The sequence below is a fragment of the Lepidochelys kempii genome, chromosome 9, assembly GCF_965140285.1.
Source record: "Lepidochelys kempii isolate rLepKem1 chromosome 9, rLepKem1.hap1, whole genome shotgun sequence".
NCBI classification, from domain to species: Eukaryota; Metazoa; Chordata; order Testudines; family Cheloniidae; genus Lepidochelys; species Lepidochelys kempii.
The window spans coordinates 75456497-75480307 of NC_136388.1; the positions used below are offsets into that span (position 1 = coordinate 75456497).

At 42.3% G+C, this 23811-nt stretch overlaps 1 protein-coding gene across 3 annotated transcripts in view; it reads right to left on the minus strand.

Annotated features, from left to right (window-relative positions):
• Nucleotides 1-23811, minus strand: part of LOC140917648 (sodium/hydrogen exchanger 2-like) — a 75330-nt gene that overhangs the window by 26770 nt on the left and 24749 nt on the right. For 2 of the 3 annotated variants that reach the window (XR_013636273.1, XM_078854240.1), the window contains exons 6-10: nt 15930-16019; nt 9670-9740; nt 5368-5532; nt 4005-4116; nt 2575-2709 (exon numbers count right to left, since the gene is read on the minus strand). Coding sequence is in view for 1 of the 3 variants with exons in the window: in XM_078854240.1 (XP_078710366.1) it covers nt 2575-2709; nt 4005-4116; nt 5368-5532; nt 9670-9740; nt 15930-16019 (573 nt within the window). In the remaining 2 variants the exon portion in view is untranslated. Of the gene's footprint in view, nt 1-2574; nt 2710-4004; nt 4117-4457; nt 4737-5367; nt 5533-9669; nt 9741-15929; nt 16020-23811 lie in introns of those variants that run through there. The other variant, XR_013636274.1, reaches the window with a different exon arrangement.

Here is a 23811-nt window from a genome sequence, read left to right on the forward strand (position 1 = left end):
AACAAGTTTCTTTCAGGTTTCTTTTCAGATTTGGTCAGTAAGTATAATTGTAATAGTTCCACCTTGTGGTAAAATGCAGAATAGAATACTGCATGGAACAAGAACACATACTTTTCTCTGGTATAATGGTCCATATCTGTCTCAGATAAAATCCTGAGGGTCAAATTCTTCCCTGGAATCCACATAAAGCATAGTATGTGACCCTTAATTACACTTTAGTGCTCAAAAGTTCCTAGCTAGAGTTCTACAGGGTTTTCAATAATGAATCCTTTCTGCAGGTATATGGACTGTGTGTATCAACTTGACATAAAACTCTAAGCCTAAATGACATAATCTGAAAATATTTGGCTTTTTAAATCTATTTTTATCAATGCATTTTTAATTTAATCCAGCAAAAAAATCATTTGTGTGCAATCAAATGCTATAATTTGTCACTCCATATCATTCCAAGTTAATACACTGAGACTCTTTTAGAACACATATGAGACATCTTCATAGAATTTTCAGACATTAATCACATTTCTTTCATTTCTGTTTGCTGTAAAAATGACATCAGAAAATTACCAAGAAAAGGCCCTGACTGTGAAAACACATAGGTGAGTAGTCCCATTGACTGCAAAGGATTTCTCTCGTGTGTAAAGTTACTCCATGTGTGTTTCTAGGATCAGGGCCTCAGTATTTATATTTGTTCTAATTACAGAGTCCAAAAATGGTGCAGTTATCACCAAAATGTGGTGACATGACAGTCACTTTAAGCATAACTTTGTTAACTTTAACTTTCTAAATATCAGTGTTAACTTTCAGACAGTTTCATATTACAATTAACATAATGTAAAGAGACGTGTTGCAGTGCTGTATACTACCCTGAAGTATGCTAACTAAGTCCCCTGTCCAGTAATGAACTCTATCTGCATAAATCCTATTGCAGGATCAGTGCCTGGACTGTATCTTGGGGTACCTACTTCCTTCACAAGTTTGCAAAGTGAGCATGAATACAGTACAAGCCATTTTGCTGACTCGACCCATCGCTTACTCACCAGATACAACACAAATGTTCTGGCTTTTGCTCCCTTTACTAAAGGGCATAACAAAGTTCTGTCATCTTAAAGACCCAATAGAATTATTTAGGGAAAGAATCTTCCCGAGTTTAATATCATGTGCACTGCAATATCTAACAGACACAACAGAGGAGGTCTATGATGGTGTGAAAGGGTTAATCGCTGAATGTCCTTACTTAAAATATATAATCTTGCTCACAACATTAGCATTAGTTTAACTTAGCTCTTTTTCAATTTAATTATACCAAATGTTCTACAAGAAAATGCCATGTTGTCTTCTATCTATTTTTAATTATAAGTATCAATCAGCATGTAAATGATCAAATTAAATCTTTTTGGTTGTTTGCTTCTACAGCTGAAACACCTTTCTGTGAATGAAGGACTAGAAGTAGAGGCATTTGGTACATTACTTGATATTTTGATTGGCTCTTCAGTGACTGGATTTTCAACAAAGAAATCTGAGGGGAATAAAGCTCATGGGGGTTTAGAGGGTCTATGCTGTCCGGGAAATCACTAGCTAAATAATCATTAATCATTTAACTACCATACTTTTCTCCTCTGTTATATAATTTTATTCTTATACACATTAACAGTCACAGTTTGCCCTTGGACACTTGACAGCAATTCTGCAATGCATTTAAGCATGTGCTTATTCCCATTGAGCACATGCTAAAGTGCTTTGTTCAGTAGATATGAACCGCTGAATTGGGGCTTTGGAAGCTAAATATTTTGGTCCTGATCTTGCTCGTTTGCTTGAAGTCAATGTAAGTAACGGATGTCATCAAGTAGTCACAGTTGTTTGAATCATGCACAGTAACTAATAGTTAAAGTGAAATAGTTTGTCAGTTTCTTTTTTAATTCAGAATATGTTAATGGTAAATCTGGCCCTAAAGTGGGCTTTTTAGGATTTAGGTATACTATATTTCCTTTGATTTGCTTTTATTTCTTGAAGGCTTCTCAAAACTGTAACTAGTTTAAAAAATAACGTCAAAGTTGTGATATAAAAGCCTTACAAAAATGGCTCTGTCTTTCTGAAAAAGTTGTAAAAAAATATATATATTTACAGTACATCTGGATTGATGATAACTTGTGCCCCCAAGTTTCAGCTTGTTATGAAATCTTACCAGATCTCCTCCCCGCATGAAAAACAGGCCCTTATAACAGAAAAGCCAAGTGTCAATTCATTAAAACTGCTAAGTAAATAACTGTCCTAACACTGATAGAATATACGATAACCATTAGCTGAATTGTGCTACTGCTCATTCATTTGCAAGGGATCTGAATTTTTCAGGTAACCCAAGACTTTTGTACTCACTAATATTCAGATGAAGGTTAATAGAAACTTTTATTAAAAGGTACCAGAATCTCTTTTCTTTAAAATAACAACTTTCTGGAGTTTGGTGATAACATGTATATCTGTTAGTATGAGACTCCTCACCACTGAATATACAAGAGAATGAAAAGGAATCATGCATCATGCCTCTTTACAATTAAAAGATTTCCCAGCCCTCCATACCTCCTTTCTAAAGTGATCAGAGTCACTTCTGTTCATAGGGATTCGAAGGCTCCTGTGTCTGAGAATCAGGATCTCCTTTGCCTGCTCTGCTGTCCCACTTTCTCCAGGAAGCGTATGCCTGTTATATGCTGGCACCTGCTCACATAAATCATAAATCATATAGATCCAGCTCCCACTGAAGTCAATGGGAGTTTTTCCATTTAATGGGCTTTGGGTCAGCACCATATGTAACATCACAAAAATAAATTTCCCAGGTGTAAACTTCTATAGCCCAATTCTGCTCTCACTTCCCCTGGTGTAGACCTGGAGTATCTCCGTTGGCTACACTGGCCATACTCCAGCTTCAGACTGGTAGCAAAAACCAGACCTTGATTCTTTGCGCCCACTTTTTAATGTTTCCCCAAAAGCCTTATCTTGTTGCATCTCTTAGCACAGCAGCAAGACAAAAGGTGGTAGCTCTGTGCCAAGATACCCATATTAGCCACATTCCTAATGATTTGGCATTTCATGCCTAAGCCAAGAAAGCAAAGGCTTTAGTTGCGTTTAAGAGATAAAGCTCCACATACCACCATATAAACAGTTCTTAGATAGTATAGTATACTATAGTATAGTATAGCATAGTGCAATTGTTCTGCAAACAGCAGGATTTCCTATGCACCCAAGGGTAAACATTTCATGGCAAAACTGTTGAATAGCTTTAAAACATTTTTCATTTAATTATTACTATAGGGTCAAACACCTGTTGCTGCTATTGGCCGAACTCTTTGCACACACCAGGAGCACCCTGAATCCCTCCACTCCCCTCTCACCACCCTCCCATCCCCTTCTCTTTCAGGGACTCCCTGAAACCCAACACCTTATCCCTCCATCGCCCCCTCCCCATACCAGGGGTTCTGTATGGCCCCCATTTTCCCCTCCCCCTATGACAGGAGCTCTGTGTGCCTCTCCATTGCCCCTTTGCCATATGCCAAGGGCTATGTGTCCCCCATGCCCTCCTTCCCCCATACCACAGTCTCCTACCCCATGCCGGGGGCTCTGTGTGCCCTCTCATTCCCCCTTTCCTCTCTTTACCTCCCTTGCCCCCAAACCATAGTCCCCCATCCTCCCACCCTGCCAGGGGCTCTGCATGCACATGCAATCCCTCTTCCCCCCACCATTCTCTCTCTCTCTCTTTCAGGGTGTCAACATTTTTAAATTGTATGGGGAGGATGGACAGAGCTAAAGTTACCACATTACAGACAGACAAACAGAGGAACAAGCTGGGTGTTAGTCTTCACTTTGCTTAGTCAACTATTCGCTCTCCATAGAGGGAGACCTTTAGTAGCTCATCTAAATAATCCCAATATCTGTGCATGCTGCTGAAAATCATACTAATAATATTTTACAATTCATGTAACTACTGTACTGTAGCTTGAGTGGAAAAACCTTACTGTTCTCCTTATTTTGTATAGGTTCCTTGCCAATATTTTCTGTATATTCTCCAGCACATCTGGATTCAGAGAGTCCGATTCTTTGATCATTGTGGCAGACCTGTGGCTGTCACTGCAAAGAAAACACCTGGGTTCTTCATCAGTGCATAGTGCATGAGATAAATTGCAAAGGCACTTAATGAAGCTGAAGTTACAATTAGCAGCTTGTTTGTTGAGTAGATAGGCTAATACAAGGAGATTGGATTGGTGAACAGCAAGAACCATGAAAGAGCAGAAATGTCAGGGGGAGATGGGATCAGAGTCATGTTACTTTAATTTCTGACATAATTGCCCAAACTTGCCATTATTTTCTCCATAATTTTTCAATGATTTTAAAGTTTGCCACCAAATGCATGTAAGTGTTGATTGTTCAGGTCCAACCTCAGCACAACTCACTGGGAGTTACACACCTACCCCTGCCAGGAGTAGAGACTGAGAGCTTAGCTCCTCTGGCACTGCAATGGGATTGTTCACCAAAAGCATTTTCTTTATATCTGTCTGGGCTACACCATCTCTTCTCACAGAGCAGCCAGCAAGGAGGGGCGAAGGGAGCAGGGAACTCTGCCAGGTTTCCAAGTAACTGTTCCCTCCAGGCAGGGTGGGCTATGTGCGGGTGCAGACTCCCAACCCCACAGATCCTGAGTATCCACTCGGAAGGGAAGGTTAGTCCTCGTCCAATGGACGCAGAGGCATCTGCAAGGAAACATGGTCAACCTGGCCCCCTTATCATCTGCCCACAAGCTGCGCTGCTTAGTCACTCTGCAGCTGCTGCAGCTGCAAAAGGTTGACCTGCAGAAAATGCTGCTTTAAGATTTGATATGTGTGAGGGTCCCTTGCCCATGTCCCATTCCCTGCCTCCAGGTTATGCCTCCTCCACACCTGTAAGCGAGATTAACTATCTGCGTTAACACCCCAAGCAGACAACTAATCAGATCTGGTGACCCAGCTACTCCAAATCATACCACAATTTCCATTAGGATTTTAAAGGGTTCTGATATAAAGTTATTATACAACCATTACGTGCCAGGGGATTGGCTAGCACTTTAATCTTTCAAGGGCCCTATCTCACAGTATGGATAAATCAAACATGGATTGACTGAATCTGGTTCAAATGGTTAAACAAGAAAATATCAACCAAATTTTACAATTTAAAAAAATATGTAGTCATTTATATTTTACCTAATGCCACAAACATGCTAATGTCTGTGTTACGAGCAGGGACACAGCCCACCTGCAGTCAGGACTCCCAAGCAGGGAATCAACCTCCCATCAGCCTTTCTGAAGTACTATTTGTGTCATTACACCAGGCTAGGAAAACACTTACAGCAAAGATGTATGGGACGGCTCATGAATTAACTGCCCTGCTTCTACTAGCTCAATGGCATGTTTCCTCTCTAGCTTTTCGTAGAGCAGCACAATACTTGATTTTGGCTGGTCATACTCTCGGAGTAAGAACTTCTGAAGATACTTGCCGTTGAAATATTCCAGTCTGTTCAGGAACAAAAAACAAACAAACACTGCTGTACTGATACTGTGACGCTCATGACTTGAAGAAAACAAAAATGAAACACTGCTGTGCTGAACCTTTGTTTGAACAAAATTGCACTGTCTCATTCTTTCCTCCCCAGGACACAGAACTGGTTCTGGCAGATTGGCTGTTGTTCCTTTAGACATCTGCTTTCCAGCAACTAGTGGGTCAAGAGCCCCGTCCGGCCCACCTTGCTTTGTGGGTGTGCAAAGAGCACAGGGTTGTGCTCTATATTAATTCTATAATTTGGCACATGAAGCAAGTTAGAGCTTCTCAGAATGCAATTTGTAATGCAATAAAATGCCTCCGAAGGGCCAAAATGATTGTGAACTCCATTACCGTTGCTTATTACATTCGATCAAACAGAAGTGACTGGGATCAGTCCAGCAGCTTCCAGAATCCCCTCTCGAAGCAGCTCCCAGCTCAGTACTTGAAGGAGATCTAGTTCACTTCACATACCTGTACAGATACTCAAGTTTGGCCATTGTTTGGCATCATATGTCTCTCTCTAGCCAGCAATTTAGCCTAGGTACTAAGGTTCAGGTACTAGGTAGGTACTGTACGTTCAGAAAGAGCCAGTCCTGAGTTGCTTAGCAGACAGCGTTTTCAACACCCTCTAGTGGTCATTCCAAAAACAGTCATTCTTAACAAAAGAAGGATCTGTCAGATTACACATACAAGAATCCTTACCATGAAATTAGGTGTGCATGTTTGTAGAGCAAATAGTAAAACATGGTAAATTATTACCAGTGCACTTTAAAGGTCTTTTTCTTTACAAAAACAAAATGCACATGTATATACAATTTACCTCATGTTTAATGAAAATTTGGCATTTTTGTTATGAAAATCTCAGTGGATGGTCCATGATTTTTCAATACCTCAAAGTAACACAACTGTCTTCAATCACTGTTCCAACCAGCATTGATCTTACATTATTTACAAGAAAAACAAGGAAAAGCTACATTTTCAGATTCATAACCCTTCACTGATCTAAACACAAGGATGACTTACAGCAGGAGCACTGGCAGGAAAGAGGAGAGTTGGACAAGCAAAAGGAAGGAGGAGTAAATATAATTAAACCTTAAATGTAAAGAACAGCTGTAGGTTCAACAAATGCAACTGTACAGATTCCTAATATGAAGTGATAAAAGATAACTAATAACAAATAACAAACAATAATGGTAATAATTAGGGCTGTCGATTAACGGCAGCTAACTCACGCAATTAACTCAAAAAAATTAATTGCGATTAATTGCACTATTAAACAACAGAATACCAATTGAAAATTATTCAATATTTTTGGATGTTCTTCTGTATTTTCAAACATATTGATTTCTATTACAACACAGAATACAAAGTATACAGTGCTCACTTTATATTATTATTTTTGATTGCAAATATTTGCATTGTAAAAATGATAAACAAAAGAAATAGTATTTTTCAATTCACCTCATTTAAGTACAGTAGTGCAAAATCTCTTTATCGTGAAAGTCAAATTTACAAATGTAGATTTTTTTGTTACATAGCTGCACTCAAAACCAAAACAATGTAAAACTTTAGAGCCTACAAGTCCACTCAGTCCTATTTCTTGTTCAGCCAATTGTTAAGACAAACAAGTTTGTTTACATTTACGGGAGATACTGCTGCCTGCTTCTTATTTACAATGTCACCTGAAAGTGAGAACAGGTGTTCGCATGGCACTTTCGTAGCCAGTGTTGCAAGGTATTTACATGCCAGATATACTAAACATTTGTATTCCCCTTCATGCTTCAGCCACCATTCCAGAGGACATGCTTCCACGCGGATGATGCTTGTTAATAAAATAATGTGTTGATTAAATTTGTGACTGAACTCCTTCGGGGGAGAATTGTATGTCTCCAGTTCTGTTTTACCTGCATTCTGCCATATATTTCATCTTATAGCAGTCTCGGATGATGACCCAGCACATGTTCGTTTTAAGAACGCTTTCACAGCAGATTTGACAAAACAAAAAGAAGGTACCAATATGAGATTTCTAAAGATTGTTACAGCACTTGACCCAAGGTTTAGGAATCTGAAGTGCCTTGCAAAATCTGAGAGGGACGAGGTGTGGAGATTGCTTTCATATGTCTTAAAAGAGCAACACTCCGATGCGGAAACTACAGAACTCAAACCACCGAAAAAGAAAATCAACCTTCTGCTGGTGGCATCTGATTCAGATGATGAAAATGAACATGCTTTCGTCTTCACTGCTTTGGATTGTTATCGAGCAGAACCCATCATCAGCATGGACGCAGCTTCCTCTGGAATGGTGGTTGAAGCATGAAGGGACATATGAATCTTTAGGGCTTCTGGCACTTAAATACCTTGGGACGCTGGCTACAATTGTGCCATGCGAACACCTGTTCTCACTTTCAGGTGACATTGTAAACAAGACATAGCCAGCATTATCTCCTGCAAATTGTAACCAAACTTGTTTGTCTGAGCAATTGGCTGAAGTAGGACTGAGTGGACTTGTAGGGGCTAACGTTTTTCATTTTTTGATTTTTGAATGCAGTTTTTTTTATACATAATTCTACATTTGTGAGTTCAACTTTCATGATAAAGAATTGCACCACAGTATTTGTATTAGTTTAATTGAAAAATACTATTTCTTTTGTTTTTTACAGTGCAAATATTTGTAATGAAAAATAAATATAAACTGAGCATGGTACACTTTGTATTCTGGGTTGTAATTGAAATCAATATATTTGAAAATATCAAAAACATCCAAAAATATTTAAATACATTGTATTCTATTATTGTTTAACAGCACAGTTAACCATGCGATTAATCGCAATTGATTTTTTTTAATCGCGTGATTAATCGAGATTAATTTTTAATCGCTTGACAGCCCTACTAATAATACCGCTGTATTTGTACCTCCTCATAAAAACACATATCTTTACATTTTATCACATGACTAGCGGTACTAAAATAGCATAGTAGTGACTCTGCTATGGTTAATTCTTTCATATTGCACTTGAGTATGTCAAATACTGGATCTCCAAGTCTGGATAGGGCATCCCATGTTTTCTGTCTTTGCCTTTAGTTTTTATTTTTAAAGGAAATGCATGGTCCATTAAAACCAAAACTAAAATTCTTAACAGGATCAAAAATGAGCTACAGTCTGTGTCCCCACATTCCCAGTAATACAGCAAAAAAAGTGGTCATGAAACACCCATATATATAAAATTAAAATAAAGAAGAAACAAAAATAATACAAATAGCCAAACCAAGAGATACTGAGCACACTGGAAGGACATCAATAGTCTAAGATTTAGCTATTTCTAGTGAGGTAAACCCTGGTTCAGGATAGCATTTTAGTCTTTACTTTGGTGCACGCTAGTCCCTCTTTGTTATTTGGACCATTTAAAACCAAAGTAAATGAGAAATATGATTTTTTGTCGCTTGTCCCAACTTTGTCTCACCAGTGTATGAAAGAGCCCAAGTGGTGAAAGCCCTGTGGCAGAGTCCCTGCTATATCAAACCAGTGCACCCTATCGGGAAGGGCTGGTTCCCTGGAAAGGAAGGGCTAGAGCTCCTGCCCTGAAAACTGTTCCAGATGTGCTTAACGTTACGCATGTGCATGACCCCTTCAACGTCAATGGGGTTACTCAAATGTGGCGAGTTAAGTATGTGTGTGTTTGCAGGAGCAGGGTTCTAATCAGCACAACACAGGAATGTGCCAGCAGACCAATCCTTGAAGCAACAAGTGTTATGTAGGGTGTTGACATGACACCTGGGCCCTTCATTTACAACATCTCCATGTTTTTGTTTCGACTGAGGGGGAAGGTTTTGGGAAGAGAAGAAAAGAGCCCTCTGTCAGTGAAGTACCACCATGTATGACATCCAAATTGGGGGAGGACGGGACGAGGAACAGTCTGTTCTGATTTGGTCCCACCTTTTGAGCTTAAGGAAAGAAAAGAAAAGCTGTCCCTCTTTGTTTGTGGCTGTCATCTGCTTTATGATACATGGATGAATGAAGCTCAGCTATCCCCGGTGGAACCGTACAGAAACAGAAACCAGACTCTTTTTTTTCCAAACATGTACATAGTTGTATTTTTGGCAAATCCTTACTTGTCTTTCCAGTAATACTGTCCCCAGTGTCCAGATATATCTTCTATGCCAGCCAGCAAATGATCCAAGAACTAAACAGAAGAGAGGATTTTGCTATACACTGGTTTATTATTGCATATATAACAAACTCTGTTGGATAATATCAAAAGCCAGCAGACAAAATGGAGGACATTTTCAGCTAGGTGCAGTAAACAGTAAACAAGAACAGGAGCTGTCTGCATAATTCCCCATTCAATCATCCATGCTTATTCCTTGGTTCTAGAATATGAGTGATTTGGCTTCTTTCTTTCAAGTGTGCGCAAGCAGAGAATAATCACTGAGGGACATGATTTTTATGTTACATGTTTTTTATGATACATGCAGGTTGGCCAATGCCTTGCATGCCCTGCATAGTGCAACTTGAAAAACACTGGAAGTTCATACTGAATGTTTGGAGAGCAACGTGTTTCAGGAGAAAGACATATTTGGTGCATAGGTGCTGACTACACAGGGCTGGAGCTTCTCCTGGAATAATAAATACCCCCATGCTGCAAAATAAAATCAATGACTACATTGCGTCTTAAACACAAGCGGCTTATTTCTATGTTAAATATTCTGAACAGGGAAATTTTCAACCTTAAAAAGTCTCCTGAATGTCCCAAATTGCCTCCCCCACTGTTGTCACCAGTACAACAGGCAGCAGACTCTGCTATGCCACTGTTCATTACCCCCATCATACAATTATTTCTGTGCAGCTTCAACCAGCTCTAATTAGAGAAATCTCCTTTTGCACACAGGGATATGCTAAGCTTTCAGCAAGTAGGTGTTAATCATGTGACAGTGCTCGCTAAACCAGCCTCCTCCAATCTTTGACTTCCCCTGAGGCTACAACACAGCAACCTAACATGGCTTCAGATGTGTCAGACTGCACCTTACTGGGGCTTCTCAGCGCAGGGGCTTCTCAGCACAGGTCTACACTACAGAGCTAAGTCGACCCAAGTTACACAATTCCAGCTACATGAATAACGTAGTTCAATGGTGGGCAATCTGCGACCCACGGGGCGCATGAGGCCCATCAGGGTAATCTGATTGGAGGCCACAAGATGTTTTGCTCACGTTGACCATCCGCAGACAGGTTCTTTGCTCCCAGCCAATGAGAGCTGTGGGAAGCGGCAGACAGCACGTCCCCGCAGCCCGCCGCTTCCCGCAGCTCCCATTGACCAGGAATGGTGAATCACAGCCACTGGGAGTGGTGGGGGGCCATGCCTGTGGGCGGTCAATGTCAGCAAAATGTCTTGCAGTCCGCAATTAGATTACCCTGATGGGCCACTGACATAGCTGGAGTTGACGTACCTTAGGTAGACTTGCTGCGGTGTCTACACCACACTGAGTAGACGGGAGAAACCCTCCGTCGACTTACCTTATATCTTCTCGGTCAGGTGGAGTACTGGAGTCATGAGAGAACGATCGGCGGTCAATTTAGCAGGGTTTCACTAGACCTGCTATATCCACAGTCAGTGGATCAAGCACCGTACTTCAATCCCCTGGTAATTCTAGACAAACCCTGTCACATTAAACTAACTCAACTGAGCTAACACACCTGAGAGGCACACTTTTTTTGCCCATCAAACCAGGACCTTTAAAAGGTGGTTTGGGAGTGGGAGTCCATGACATTTGATGCCACAGAAGTTTTCCTTTTCATTTCTCTCCTATTACATTTATAGGGCTTCATTTTTCCCTTTAGCTAGTGGTAGTCAATGCTAACGAGACAATACTTGGTCTCCCAGGCTGAGTTTAGTTTGAGTAACAAATACCCAACCCCACCTCTGTTGGATCATATTAAAGAAGTTCTGTATTAAAATCACAAATGAGTTTGATTCCCCATAGTTTAAATTCCAGGGTATTACTAATTAAGAGGTCTCTTGGTTTTCGGTACTGTTTCTCTCCCTCTATGTGTGATACTTGCAAGCTGCTAATTGTGTTAGTACATTCTAAGACAGAGTCTGTTCTCAAAGCAATTCTCTGTAACAACTACTCACACAGAGAGAGACTCAGAGCAATACTCTGTAACAACAGAAACAGCCCCCAAAGACTCCCCGCCCTTTGTTGTATTCATCTCGCTTTGTTAACAATTGTGATTAAAATAGAGATAGAGGATGTATGTGGATGGATGCTTGGTGTGGATAATAACTGAATGATCAGGGAGGTGCCAGCCTAAGAATCCAGTGTCCAACGGCTGAAGAAGGCGTCAAGTGGAAATAAACAGAGGACCTTTGGGGGCAGACTGGAATCCACCCAACAGCCTCAAGAATGGGAGAACCAAAGAACAAGATAACATCTGGCAGCATGGAGCCGTCAGGAGTGTGCTATCTGCTGATTGATTCAGCAACAGCATGATGAAGCAATTCCCATAGACTGGCATAGGAAGAAATTCCTATAAAAATGGACTCTAGAAAGTGAGAACTTCGGGGTCTGATTCTGCAAACCAACTTCCAGGAGCATCAGATGAGCATCTGACAAGGCCCTGCTCCCTCCTCATGTCCAGGCCACCTGGCCAGTGGCTTGGCATGAGCAACTCTAAGGCTGGTAACTATGATAACAACCTTGCAGAACCTGTGTGTGTGTGTGTGTATGTATGTGTGTGTGTGAATGAATGAATATGTTAATAAATATGAAATTGAATGGAATGTTATAGCTATAACTAACTGCTTACTATGATTCTTTCTGTATTCACAATAAATGTGACATTTTGCCTTTTCCCCTTTAATAAGATCCTGCTGGTTTTTATTTTATTGGTATAACACCTCCCTCCAGGATTTTTGGATAAGTAAGTGAATTGGGTGAATCATATACCCATTATATCTTAGGGGATGTCAACAGATACTACATCTCTGGCCCGTCTTTACACTTTCTGCCTTCAGATCAGCAAGGATCAGAAGCCAGAATCATTTACAGGAAGGTATTAATTATTATTATTTGTACAGCACCAGCAGTATGGTGCTGACAGGCAACTGATCCCCAGTGTAGGGTGGCTACAAGACATTCTGTACATTGGCTAGAAAGGTGTTGGGAGGGGAGGAGTGGGCAGGCTGTCAAGAGGGAGTGGCAGTTCTTTCTCAAAGGGTGCTGGCCTGTGGGGAGTTAGAACTAGGGAGAGCTGGCAGCTAGGAAACAGCAAGAAATAGGGATTGGTGGGGAAGGAAAAGTGGAGGTGGGGGAGAGCATGCTGCAACATGAAGGGTGGACAGTTTGCAGGGGAAGCTTTTAGTGAAAAAGGTGAACAATGGGAAGATGCCGGGGCAGCCAGGCCAAGCCAGCAAGGCAGGAATAGGAAGCTCTCCATTTGTGACTGTGCATCACCATTGCTGATGGAGTGAAGTTCACTCGGAGCCACTGTCACAGAGCGGTCACTGATCCACCAAGGCAGCAGATCGGCACATCTACTCATATTTATGGGTATCCATTTCCATTCTTGCATGCAAAAGTTCAGGCTGTCTAAGGACTGCAGAATTAGACCCGCTTGTTATAACACTAACACTGCAAATATTTCGTTTTAAAAATCCTAAATTGTGTCTTTCAGTCAAAATGGTAAAAAGGGATCCCAGGCAGAGCATTACAATTATCCCCTCTGAAGAAATAAATTAAAGGAAGAAAGCTTCCTCTGGGTTCCTGAGTGCCTGCTTTCTAGCTAACTGTATCGTTACCGTGTCTACTTAATTAGCACATACCTATTTTCAGCTCACATTACCCAATAAACACATCTTTAGAGATGATTTACCATTCATGCTCTAACAAAAGAAGGAAGTGGTTCCTGTTTGCTATAGGAAAAGCCTCTTCAGCCTATTGAACTGTTCCATTAACCTTAGACAAAGCTCTGTAATACATACTAATTGGGAAAATGCCAAGCCTGTTTCCTACAAGTGCTTTCAGAGCAAACACCTGTGTTTTCATTTTATTTGTTGTTGTTGTCAAAAAGAGAAAAGAAATATTCCTTAGGAATTAGTACTCAGGTAAAAATGCTTTGCCATAAAAAAATTCTATTCATAACTAATACTTTACCTTTGACAAAATGCTTCAAGGACACTGCCTAGTAAAATATCCCACTGCCATGACCAGAGAAAAAACAAAGCCTCTCCAGTTTGTTTCATGGGCGAGTTTGGCAGCATTTTGTGTACTTTCACGAGCTGTTTTCCTTGTATACCAATTCCCCTATTTGTTTCATTTGTGTTTGTAATACCATCAGTATTGGCAGTGAGACTCAGAAACAAGGGTACTACCTGGAATTGCTACCGACTCAGGTTTTTAAATGGACTAGATTCCAAATGATGTTTAAACATCCTATTTGTTGTGATATGTAGGACACAGTGCGCTAGATTCTGGCCCACACTGCAGACTCTCTGGCTGTTGCAGTGGTACAAAGGTACTCTAAACTATGCTAAATGGGCAGCTGAGCAGTCCCTTGGCATGCTGGAATCCTCTGTCCGAGTAGCTGGTGTAGCCAGTTCTACATCACCCCTACCTGGCCCCTTAGTGTGAGGGCATATCAGAGGTAGTAGGGAGCTTGTCCAAAGCACACTTCATTCGAGCAATCCCCAGCTGGCATAACAACCACATGGGAACTTAGACCAGCACTGAGATTGAGCCAAGTGTAAAGCCACCATAGTGTCCTCCCCATTCCCTACAGCTGCTCTGAGCTGAAATTTGTCACAGCTGAGGATGTATCCCATTTTGTCCTAGATGCAGTAGATAAAGGAACTGTCCAGGGAGTGTAAACTTATGGGATCTACTGAGGACTCTGCCACTGATCTGCTGCTTGACTATGAGCAAGTCTCTTAGCCTCTCTGTGCCTGTTTCCTCTCTTGTTCGTGTAGCTGTTTAAAAGTGACCTCAGGGAGGTTATCTTTATAATTGTAGTGCTTTCACCTCTCACATTTTAGAAACTGTTAATATTACACCAACTCAGATCTACCAGTGCTGAAACACACTAAATAAAGTTTTCCAATTACATAAAGGCTCATAGAAATGGCTGATACTTAACCTCAAATAGGAAGTGAGCCAAGTCCACCAAATTAAATTAGTTTAGAACTCTGTACTGCTGTGTTAGGGAAACGATGTACATTTGGTTTTTCGAGTGTGATAATCCCTTGCAATTTGAAGCTACAAATTAACATCCAATTAGATTTACCACTTCCTCGGGGCCCGGCCTTGCTCTGGGGCTCACCTGACAACTCTTTGCGGGCTATTTGTGCAGAACCTGTGCACACAAGCAGGGCAGCAAACAGCGTGGTAGCTGTTCTGCATAAACCAGGTGAAGGGACTTCTCAGCCCCTGCCCAGCCTATGTTTGCAAAGCCTTTAAAGTGGGCATTTCCAATGTATATTTTTGTGTGGGGGGGTGAATATTTGTGCTTATGTGGGCTAAAGCTGACTTACAACAAATGCTGGACATGGAAAATTACTACACAGGAGCCCTTCTTTGTGTCAGGAGTATCTTCATCCCAAGAATAGGATTAATTGCTCTTACTTCTGTGGCATGAATCAAATGAGAGTCTTTTCAATGACTTCAGCGGGCTTTGGAGCAGGCTGCTGCTGAGGGATCGAAGCTGAGAGATGTAATTGCCATGTATACGAATATATCCATATACATTACCACTCGACTTGCTATCATGTCCCAGCCAGTCCCCGCAACTCAGAGCTCTGACCACGTTTGGGGCTGTGTTTTCCTTTGGTGTCAGCTCTTTTCTTTTGCAGGGTGTCCTTCTAGCATGTGGTGATTATTAGTGGCCAGCCAGAACCCCCACAGAAACACAAAAAACAGAGCTACAACTAAGCCTATATGCTAACTTCTTACCACTAGGTTCAGAGCTGGGGCTAGTGCCTGGTGCACAGGGCACCAATGCCGGGTCATTCCCCAACTAGGAAAGCGCCCCCTCCCCCCATTGCCTCCTTGATCCCTTCCAGACAGGCGGAAAGGACCAGGTTAGGTTAGACTGTAAACTCTTTGGGGAAGGTATAGCATCTAGCACAATGGCACCCTGATCAGGTCCCTGTGTGCTACTGCAATACAAATAAAGAATAGCAGAGCTTACTACCTTCATATGACCCTGAGCCTGAAAGGAATCTGCATTCAGAAACCCCCGCTGAACTAAATAGGACTCTGCAAGGGCCGAAGGGTCCTCACAGCCAATTTGCTTGGCAGGATCAGGGCCTATTAGCAAACCAAATTGAAATGCTGCAATCACACCCACCCTTTGGCTAGGCATAAATTGCTGAGCCACTTACCCGGATGTGAATCTGTTCTCCCACTGTGGGCGCACTTTCTCTTTTTCTCTTCACATCTAATAAGTCAACGAGAGGACGGATGGTCATTCCCTGCAGCATAATGACACACACACAAATCAGGCTTTCTTCACAACACAGCAACTTTTCAAAGGACCAGCACGTTTTCTAGTTATATATGTTTTATCCTGTGCTGAAAATTTGCTGTTGAACAGCATCACCCACGTCAACACAAAATTAGCATAGCAACACAGTTCCCGAGGCACTCAATCCTGACTTGTTTCCAGGGAGAAGAGTTCTTTGGGCCAGTTTCTCTCCTCAGCTCTTTTGCTCTTTTCAATATGTGAAGCCACTGCCTGTGAAAAACTCTGTACCTGTTTGCAGCCCAAAAACTTTATTTACCAACAGACAAGCTATGTTAACGATTCCAGTCCTGTCACATATTCATAGATTTTAAGGCAAAAGGGACTTGCATTTCCTCTTGCATTATACAGGTCACAGAACCTCACTCAGTAATTTCTGCCTCAAGTCTATTAAAAAGCCACAATTAATTGATTTTTTCAGTTTGGTGGCCAAACTGAAAAAATCTGGGGGGGGGGGGAGGGGGGAACATTTAGAGTCTAATTGAAACTGATTTTTTTTATTTTTTTCTCACCTAAAGAATTTTTTAAACACATTTCAGGATAAACAAAATATTTTGTTTGATCCAAAATTTTTTTTTTTCATTCTACTATGTTACATTTTCAGGTGGGTTTTTTTGTACCCTTTGCAAATAATTCAAACAAATCTAGCTAAATTTAGAAAGAAAATGTCATTTCCAAATGAACAATCAAAGCATGATATTTCAAAAATGTCAAAACAGTTCATTGTGATTTAAAAAATACAATGCATTTTTTCATTTTTCATTCAGTCAAAACTATTTGCCAAATTAAACCTAAATCCATTAAAAAGTTTTGGTCACCCTGAAACTTCCTGTTTTGGTGAATAAAGTATTCCTATGACAAATTTCATGCAGCTGTAAAGCCTAAAACTTCCATGTGAGCACTAGCATGTCTTGTAGAAAGAGGTCTAGTCAAAATTTAAACAGGTTAACAGATGACAGTGCTGAGCACTTTGCAGGAGGGACTCCACATCCTGCAGAGCCAAGCTAAGTGTTTGCCTGTTGTGAAGAGGGTCCTGGGTTCGTTAACTTTTTGATTTACTGTGTCATCTGTTATTAATCTTTACTGTCAGCATCTGTGATTTATCTATGACTCTAACTGGTGAGGGAGGAGGAAAAAAGTTTTTAAAAAATCTTTCCATGGCCTCATGAATGAGAAATTCTGATGTTCTGCTGTGATTACAATCCATTATATCTCTTAAGTTTGCCACTTTAAAAAATGGCTTTCCTATGCTATGCCTGCAGCAGAAATGATACAGTCGCTGATGCTCTCTTGAATGTCACAAGAGTTGGCACGGAGGACAGCTTTAATTGCAAGAACAATTAATGTGTCATTTTAACCACTAATGTCAATACAGAATTCATCAACATTCAGTGTAAATAATATAAATCTTACAAATTTAGAAATAACACAGATTGCAGATTAAGCAGCGCCTATGTAATTTGGCCTCTTGTCTTTTGCTGGATAATCAGCTGGGTTTGTTTTCATTTTAAACTGACAGTACTGAGTTCTGTGACCATGACTCCCAACTTCTCACATACACAGAAAGAGATTTCTATGGCTCTGATCCTGAGTGTTGTTTTATACGAGCAGGCCCCTGTGCTTGTGCAGAGCCCCATTGACTTCAACAGAGTTCTGGCGGGGGGGCTGAGGGGAGGGAGACTCCTGCAGCCACATGGATAAACTTGCTGGATCATGGCCTTCGTACAGATTGATGGCTGTATATAACCTGTGTGAAATGTATTACTGGTGTCAATCCAGTTGCTAGTGGACAAGTGTCCACATCACACAAAAAAAACAAAACAAAAACCTTTACAATTTAACAGTTCCTCCTTAGCAATTTCACCAGGGAAGTCACGGTCTGAATAGGCAGAGAGAGTGAACTATAAATGGAGAACATGGCATTTAGTTTTTAAATGACATTGAGAGAAAAAACAGTGAAGCTCCTTTGTGGCATTCAGGACAAACCAAAGGCTCTTTTGAGGACTTTATGGTGCAAATGGCATACATCAGGCCAGTCTGGGAGCATGGAGCATCTTTCAATTGCCCAAAAAACTTCACAAAATTACTGATCAGTCCTGCTGTGTAAATTTAGGAATGATGAGGATGCACTTGCCACAGGTTCAGACAGACCAAAATAGACATTATGACTGGGTTATATACTTCATGGCTATAACCATGCATGGCCACACCTAACTGCTTACATATAATGTTTTGGGTCTAGTAAAAGCATTGCCAGATAATCAGCTGGGGCTTTCCAAGAGAAAGAAGCAGTTTGTGTTCCCTCAAGATTCCTTGCACATCCCTTTACCCCTCTGCACCAGCATCAAGACCAACTACACTATGCCCTGCCATTTTTACTCAGTCTTTAGTCACACAAAAGCTCTCCCTGAGGTCAGGATTTGCACCATTATTAATACAAGCTGCTGACGTACATCAATAAAGAAAAAGCTTTAAAAACAACAGCACCGTGAATGTTATTTTTTAACAAATCATTTCTTTCTTCCCCCTTCCATCCAAGGTGAAATGCATTATGAAGAATGCTGGGACACTGAAGTAATCATTCCAGGCCCAGTTCTGCATCCACTGATGTAACTGGTAACACTCCCATTGACTTCATAGGGTATGGGATCAATTTACACTCGGTGGTTTTTAAAAGGTTTTCTTTAATATCTGATCTATCGTTTTTATATTTTTTTCTATGCTGGGGCATGTCAAGGTTGTTGTTTCTCTAAGCAAGTTTAAATGTTTCTGATTCTTTTGGCTGTTTCTGCTACATGATGCCACAGGTACCAAGAATCTGAATCAAGCTAGTCTTCATGAATACTAAGTTTCTGCTGAATGACTCAAGGTCAAAGGGTCATTCTATTGACACATACCCACAGGGGAGTCCCACCCTTTTCATGGAGATGACATCACCATTTGAGCTCTGAGGTTACACAAAAGCCCTTCCACTATCCTGAGAATTATTTTACGAAGCTTCTGCGGAATGGAACCGCTGCCTTAGAGCAACCTTTGTCAGGGACTCAGTCCCTCTGCAGGAGCAGTCCTGCCAAGTGACCAGATCTTTTCAATTTCTCACCCACATTTGCATCTTAAAACTTGTCAACCTAAACCCAATTCCCCTTTTCCCACCCCCGGCCTCCACTCACTCCATTCAGTCTGCCAGATAGGATTGAAAATTATGTTCCACAATAGAGATCTGGCTGCCTGTCTGACTCAACTCCAGGCCCAGTCACATTGGTATATCAAGATCATTACTGGTTTTGCCCAATTGGTCGTATCAAATATGAGGAGGCACAGAAGCTTTGCTGTGTGAGGTTAATTGTAAAACATACCAGTGTGAATCTTTACCTCGTATGCAGCCTGAGCATGAGCAGTGTGCTGGGGTACATGTGGAAGAAATTCTCTCCCACTGGGTGTGGATCAGCAGTGAAGCCACTGTGCATCTCTAAATGTGGCTTCTGAAGCCTCAACAGCTGCTTCACACCCTCTACAGGATGGGACGTGGGTGCGGGGAGGAGGGCAGCCATTGGATTGGTGAATCTGTATGGAGCTTGTGCACACAGGTGCAAGAAACCCCCATGGAGCTGTGTTAAATGGTGCCACCCCTTTCACTGACCTTTTGAATCTTGCCCCATATAGATACATGCAGCAGAACTGCCCTGGGATCTACTGTGCTGCTTTGCTCATCCAACTCTACCAGTGGAACAGGGGAAAGTGAGAAGATAAGGCTATGTTCATTCCAGGAAACAAGAATATCAGCACCATGTGCTTCCCACAAGCAGTTACGCGGAAATAAAGGCCCTAAACCTAACCCTGTACTTTTAAAAACAGGACAGTTTTGGGAATTCCCTGACCAGATAATCCCAAATTTGTACCACAAACTCAGCTTGGGCCCTGACCTGACGTACCAGTTTTCAAGATGAACTAACTGTGCAAGTGCATTTTAGGGAGGATGAAATCTGGGCTTTAATCAGGAACCTTGATGCAACCATGGAGTCACTGCTGCTGCAGCATGATTACAACACAGGGTGCAGGACAGCAGAGAATCAGGGCCAAACTCGTTAGCAAACTAAAAGTGTCTAGCAATATTTTAACCACTAGATGGCACTTGAATGCCAAGAGATGTTCATTTTTCCTTAAAGGGAAGCACACAAGTTATAAACGGACCCCACAATCAAAGTAGGTCTTAATGACCTTCAGTATTAGCATACACTGAAATGATGGGAAATCTTTCACCTTCATTTACATATAAGAAAGGGGAATTAGTCATCATTTTAAAATAAAAGTGGGACATTGTAAAAAAGAGAGACCAACATATATTGAAACAGAATTATATAAGCAAGAAATTTCATATAGATAGAAGTATTTTGAAACTAACATTTTAAAAAAGATTGCCATTAGAATCCCAATGTAAAATTATATCATTTAACAGCATACGTGCTGGAACTTGGGGTGTGGGGAGTGCTGCCACACTCCCTGGCTTGAAATGGTTTTCACTATATACAGACTTTACCAATATATACTATACAAATTGTTCCAGTACCCCTGTTTAACAGAAGGGCCATTTAATTACTCTTAAAATTCTAGGGACCCGATCCCCATTCTATTCCAGTCTATAACAAAACCTCCACTGATTTAAATAGGTAGAGCCCTGTCTGGATACAAAATTTGTATCTGCATCTGATCCACAATCCGCAAACAAGGTACGCGGATATCCACAGATTTGCAGAGCTCTAGATATAAAATTTGGATCTGCATCCATCCACGATCCACAAACATGGTCCACAAATGCAGATATCCACAGCTATAAAGCAGATATCCACAGATTCGGAGGAACAGAAGCAGGACTAACTTCAGTGCATGGCAACTAGTGGCAGATTCTCTAATTTACCTCACTTTAAGTAAACATGGAAACAAATTTTGAACCTTAATCAGAAGCATCTATGAAAAATTACATCATTTGTGAGATACAGAGATTAACAATTGTGCTGTTAGCTCACTGGATCCTTTTTCATAATTCCATTTCTTATCATTACAAAACATCTAGATAAAGTCAGAATGCTTCCAAACTCAGCTTTGTTGGCAAAGTTTCGATCTTTTTATCTTACTAGTAAGATAATATATTCGAGCCACCTTGGGCTGTAAGACAAGAGCATTTGGCTAACGTGTGTGGTATCATCTTATTTGTCATATTATTCTTGAGGAATAATAAACCCCTTAAAAATCCACTCTTTCCATGAACTGGACTATAATGAACCATTATTTTGTTTGTGTCTGATTTTTCTTAGTTATCTAACTAGCTACACATCCCCATCCTTTTTCAATGCAAGACAATATGGCAATTTAAAGTTATCACAAAGGCAGGGCCTTCTTTCAGTGAAACATCATAAAGTGCTAACACCTCCCTTTTTATATGTATGTGAAGCTATCTCTGACATATATACTAAAGCCAAGATTTTCTAGTGACTAGTGATTTTGATTGCCCCAGTTGTTGTGTGTATCATAAAGAGACCTGATTTTCAGAAGGTACTGAGCCTCTCAAAATCAGTACCACCCACTCAAAATCAGGCCCCTTTAAGTTGTCTCATGCCAAAAACTGAGATGTTCAAAATCATTAGTTACTTTTAAAAATCTTGCCCTTAGTGATAAGTGGATTTAGAATGCTTCCGTTCCTTTGTTCTCTCCCCTGGTGTAGTGAGAATTGACCTTGTCTGGAGGAGGGTTTAACTAAAGTTCCATCTTACTACAAATCCAAATATGCCTGTCACAGGACAGCACTGACCTTTTAAGAGGGAAGAGGCTAGTGCACCTGTGACGGTCAGCTGATGCTCAGATGGCTTAAGAGAGGGCACCTGGGCCCTAGAGCAGAGGAGTCTGGATGAGTCAGGGCAGAGAGAGCAGAGGTGGGGCTTTCGCTGCCTGAGAGAATGAATGCAGAGAGCAGAAAGCTCTGCAGGTGCTCCATGAGAATAGGGAGACAGGCCACTAGCTGGATGGCCTGGGGAATGGGAGGAGCCGCTGGAGCAAGAGGGAGTGCTGGGAAGTGCCCCTGTGGCCCCTGTCCAGTGGCGCCATGGAACTGGGCCCATGCTCAGAAGGGGCCCCGGCCTGCTCTGTTTGCACTGCGCCCTGAAACCCTGGGAGCCCATTGGCTCTCCTCCCCCGCCCACCACTTGCTCCTCTCGTCCTCCCCACCGACTGGCCAAGGGCTCTTTGCCACCCCCTAGCCCCACCCACCGGCTTCTCTCTGCCTCCTGGCCAGACCCCAGTGCTCCTCCGGCTCCGGGAAGTCTCTGCTTCTCATCACCTGTGGGGCTCCACCTGTCTCCCTGGAGCTGAGCCGCCTGGGACTTTTGCAGAAGCCTGGCCAGTCTTGGCCAGTTAAGGGGGGCGGGCAGTGTGGAGGGCTTGGCTGGGCCCCTCCAGGCAAGTGGGTTCTGAGGGAGCCCAGCCAGGGCAGGCCCTGGCCTGGCTGATCGCAGCACTCCCAAGGGGCTGGAGTGATTCCATGCCCTGGCTGCACTGGTAGCTCAGCCTGGCAGACACAGTCACCTCCCAGAGGGCCGGTGAGTGCAGCCGGGAGGCAGGGCGTGTGGGAGTGGGTCTCTGGAGGGTGTGGGTAGGGGTGGGCTGTGAGAAAGCAGGAAAAATCTCTGTGTTGAGGCACTCAGGAGTGGGGGTTCTGTGTGGGATGCTGGGCAGTTGTGGTGGGGCTGTGGGCAGGGGGGTGGTGGGCAGGGGTGGTGGTGTGCAGGGCACTGTGCATTTGTGGTGGATGGGGGCTCTGGGCATAGCGAGGCCGGGGGGGGCTCTCGCCATAGGGAATCGGGGGGGTGTTCCGGTGTTGGGCAGGGGGGATGTGTGGCGTGGCATAGGCCCACCCCTGAGGGGAAGGGACATGCTGGCAGCACAGGACTGGGCAGGCCATTGTGCATCTGGCAACTACCGGTTTATAAATAGTGCCCCCGCACTGGGCTCGGCGGAGTGGGGCCACCCCTGTCATGCCAGGCCCCTGGTCAGCCCCTGGCTCCGGAGACCATTCTCCCCACATCACGCTCAATTGCTCCCATGGGGGCCCACAAATATGTTTAGCGCCAGGCTCACAAAAGGTTAATCCGGCCCTGCAACAAGCAGGGAATTGGGAAAAGCCCAGGAGGAATGTGAGGCTTTTATTAAGCCCAGGTTGGATGGATGGTGTTTGTGTTATTGCTTCATTTGAGCTTTTGAACTCTAGTGGGGGACTCCAGGGGGTAAGCATGAGAGCCCTCCAGCCTAAAGCAAAACTGAGACTGACAAAGAGCCTCAGATCACCAAAGGCAATGAAGCCAGAACCTTTTGAGTTATGGCACTGATGTTTATTTTGTGATTTGATATTAATAAATTAACCCATCTCATAGTCCAGAGTATGTTTGAGAAGTATTCTTGAGGAGCCCTGAGAAGAGGAAACTGAGGTAAAAGCTCCTGCAGGGTCATCCCATGCCAGGAGGGGGTGCTCTGAGATGGCAACTCTGTGACAATACCCAACATAACACCTGTTTTTCTCCTTAATCGGGTATCAAATCCTAGAGTGTATTTTACTTTGGTGCTCATTCTGCTCCTTGGTAAAATACCTAAGGGCCTCGCTTTAAAGGCATATCTACATTAGCTTTTTCCTACTAACCTTTTCATCATTATTACCCCGGTAGAGCTACACCAGTGCAAAGATGGAATTTGTCAAT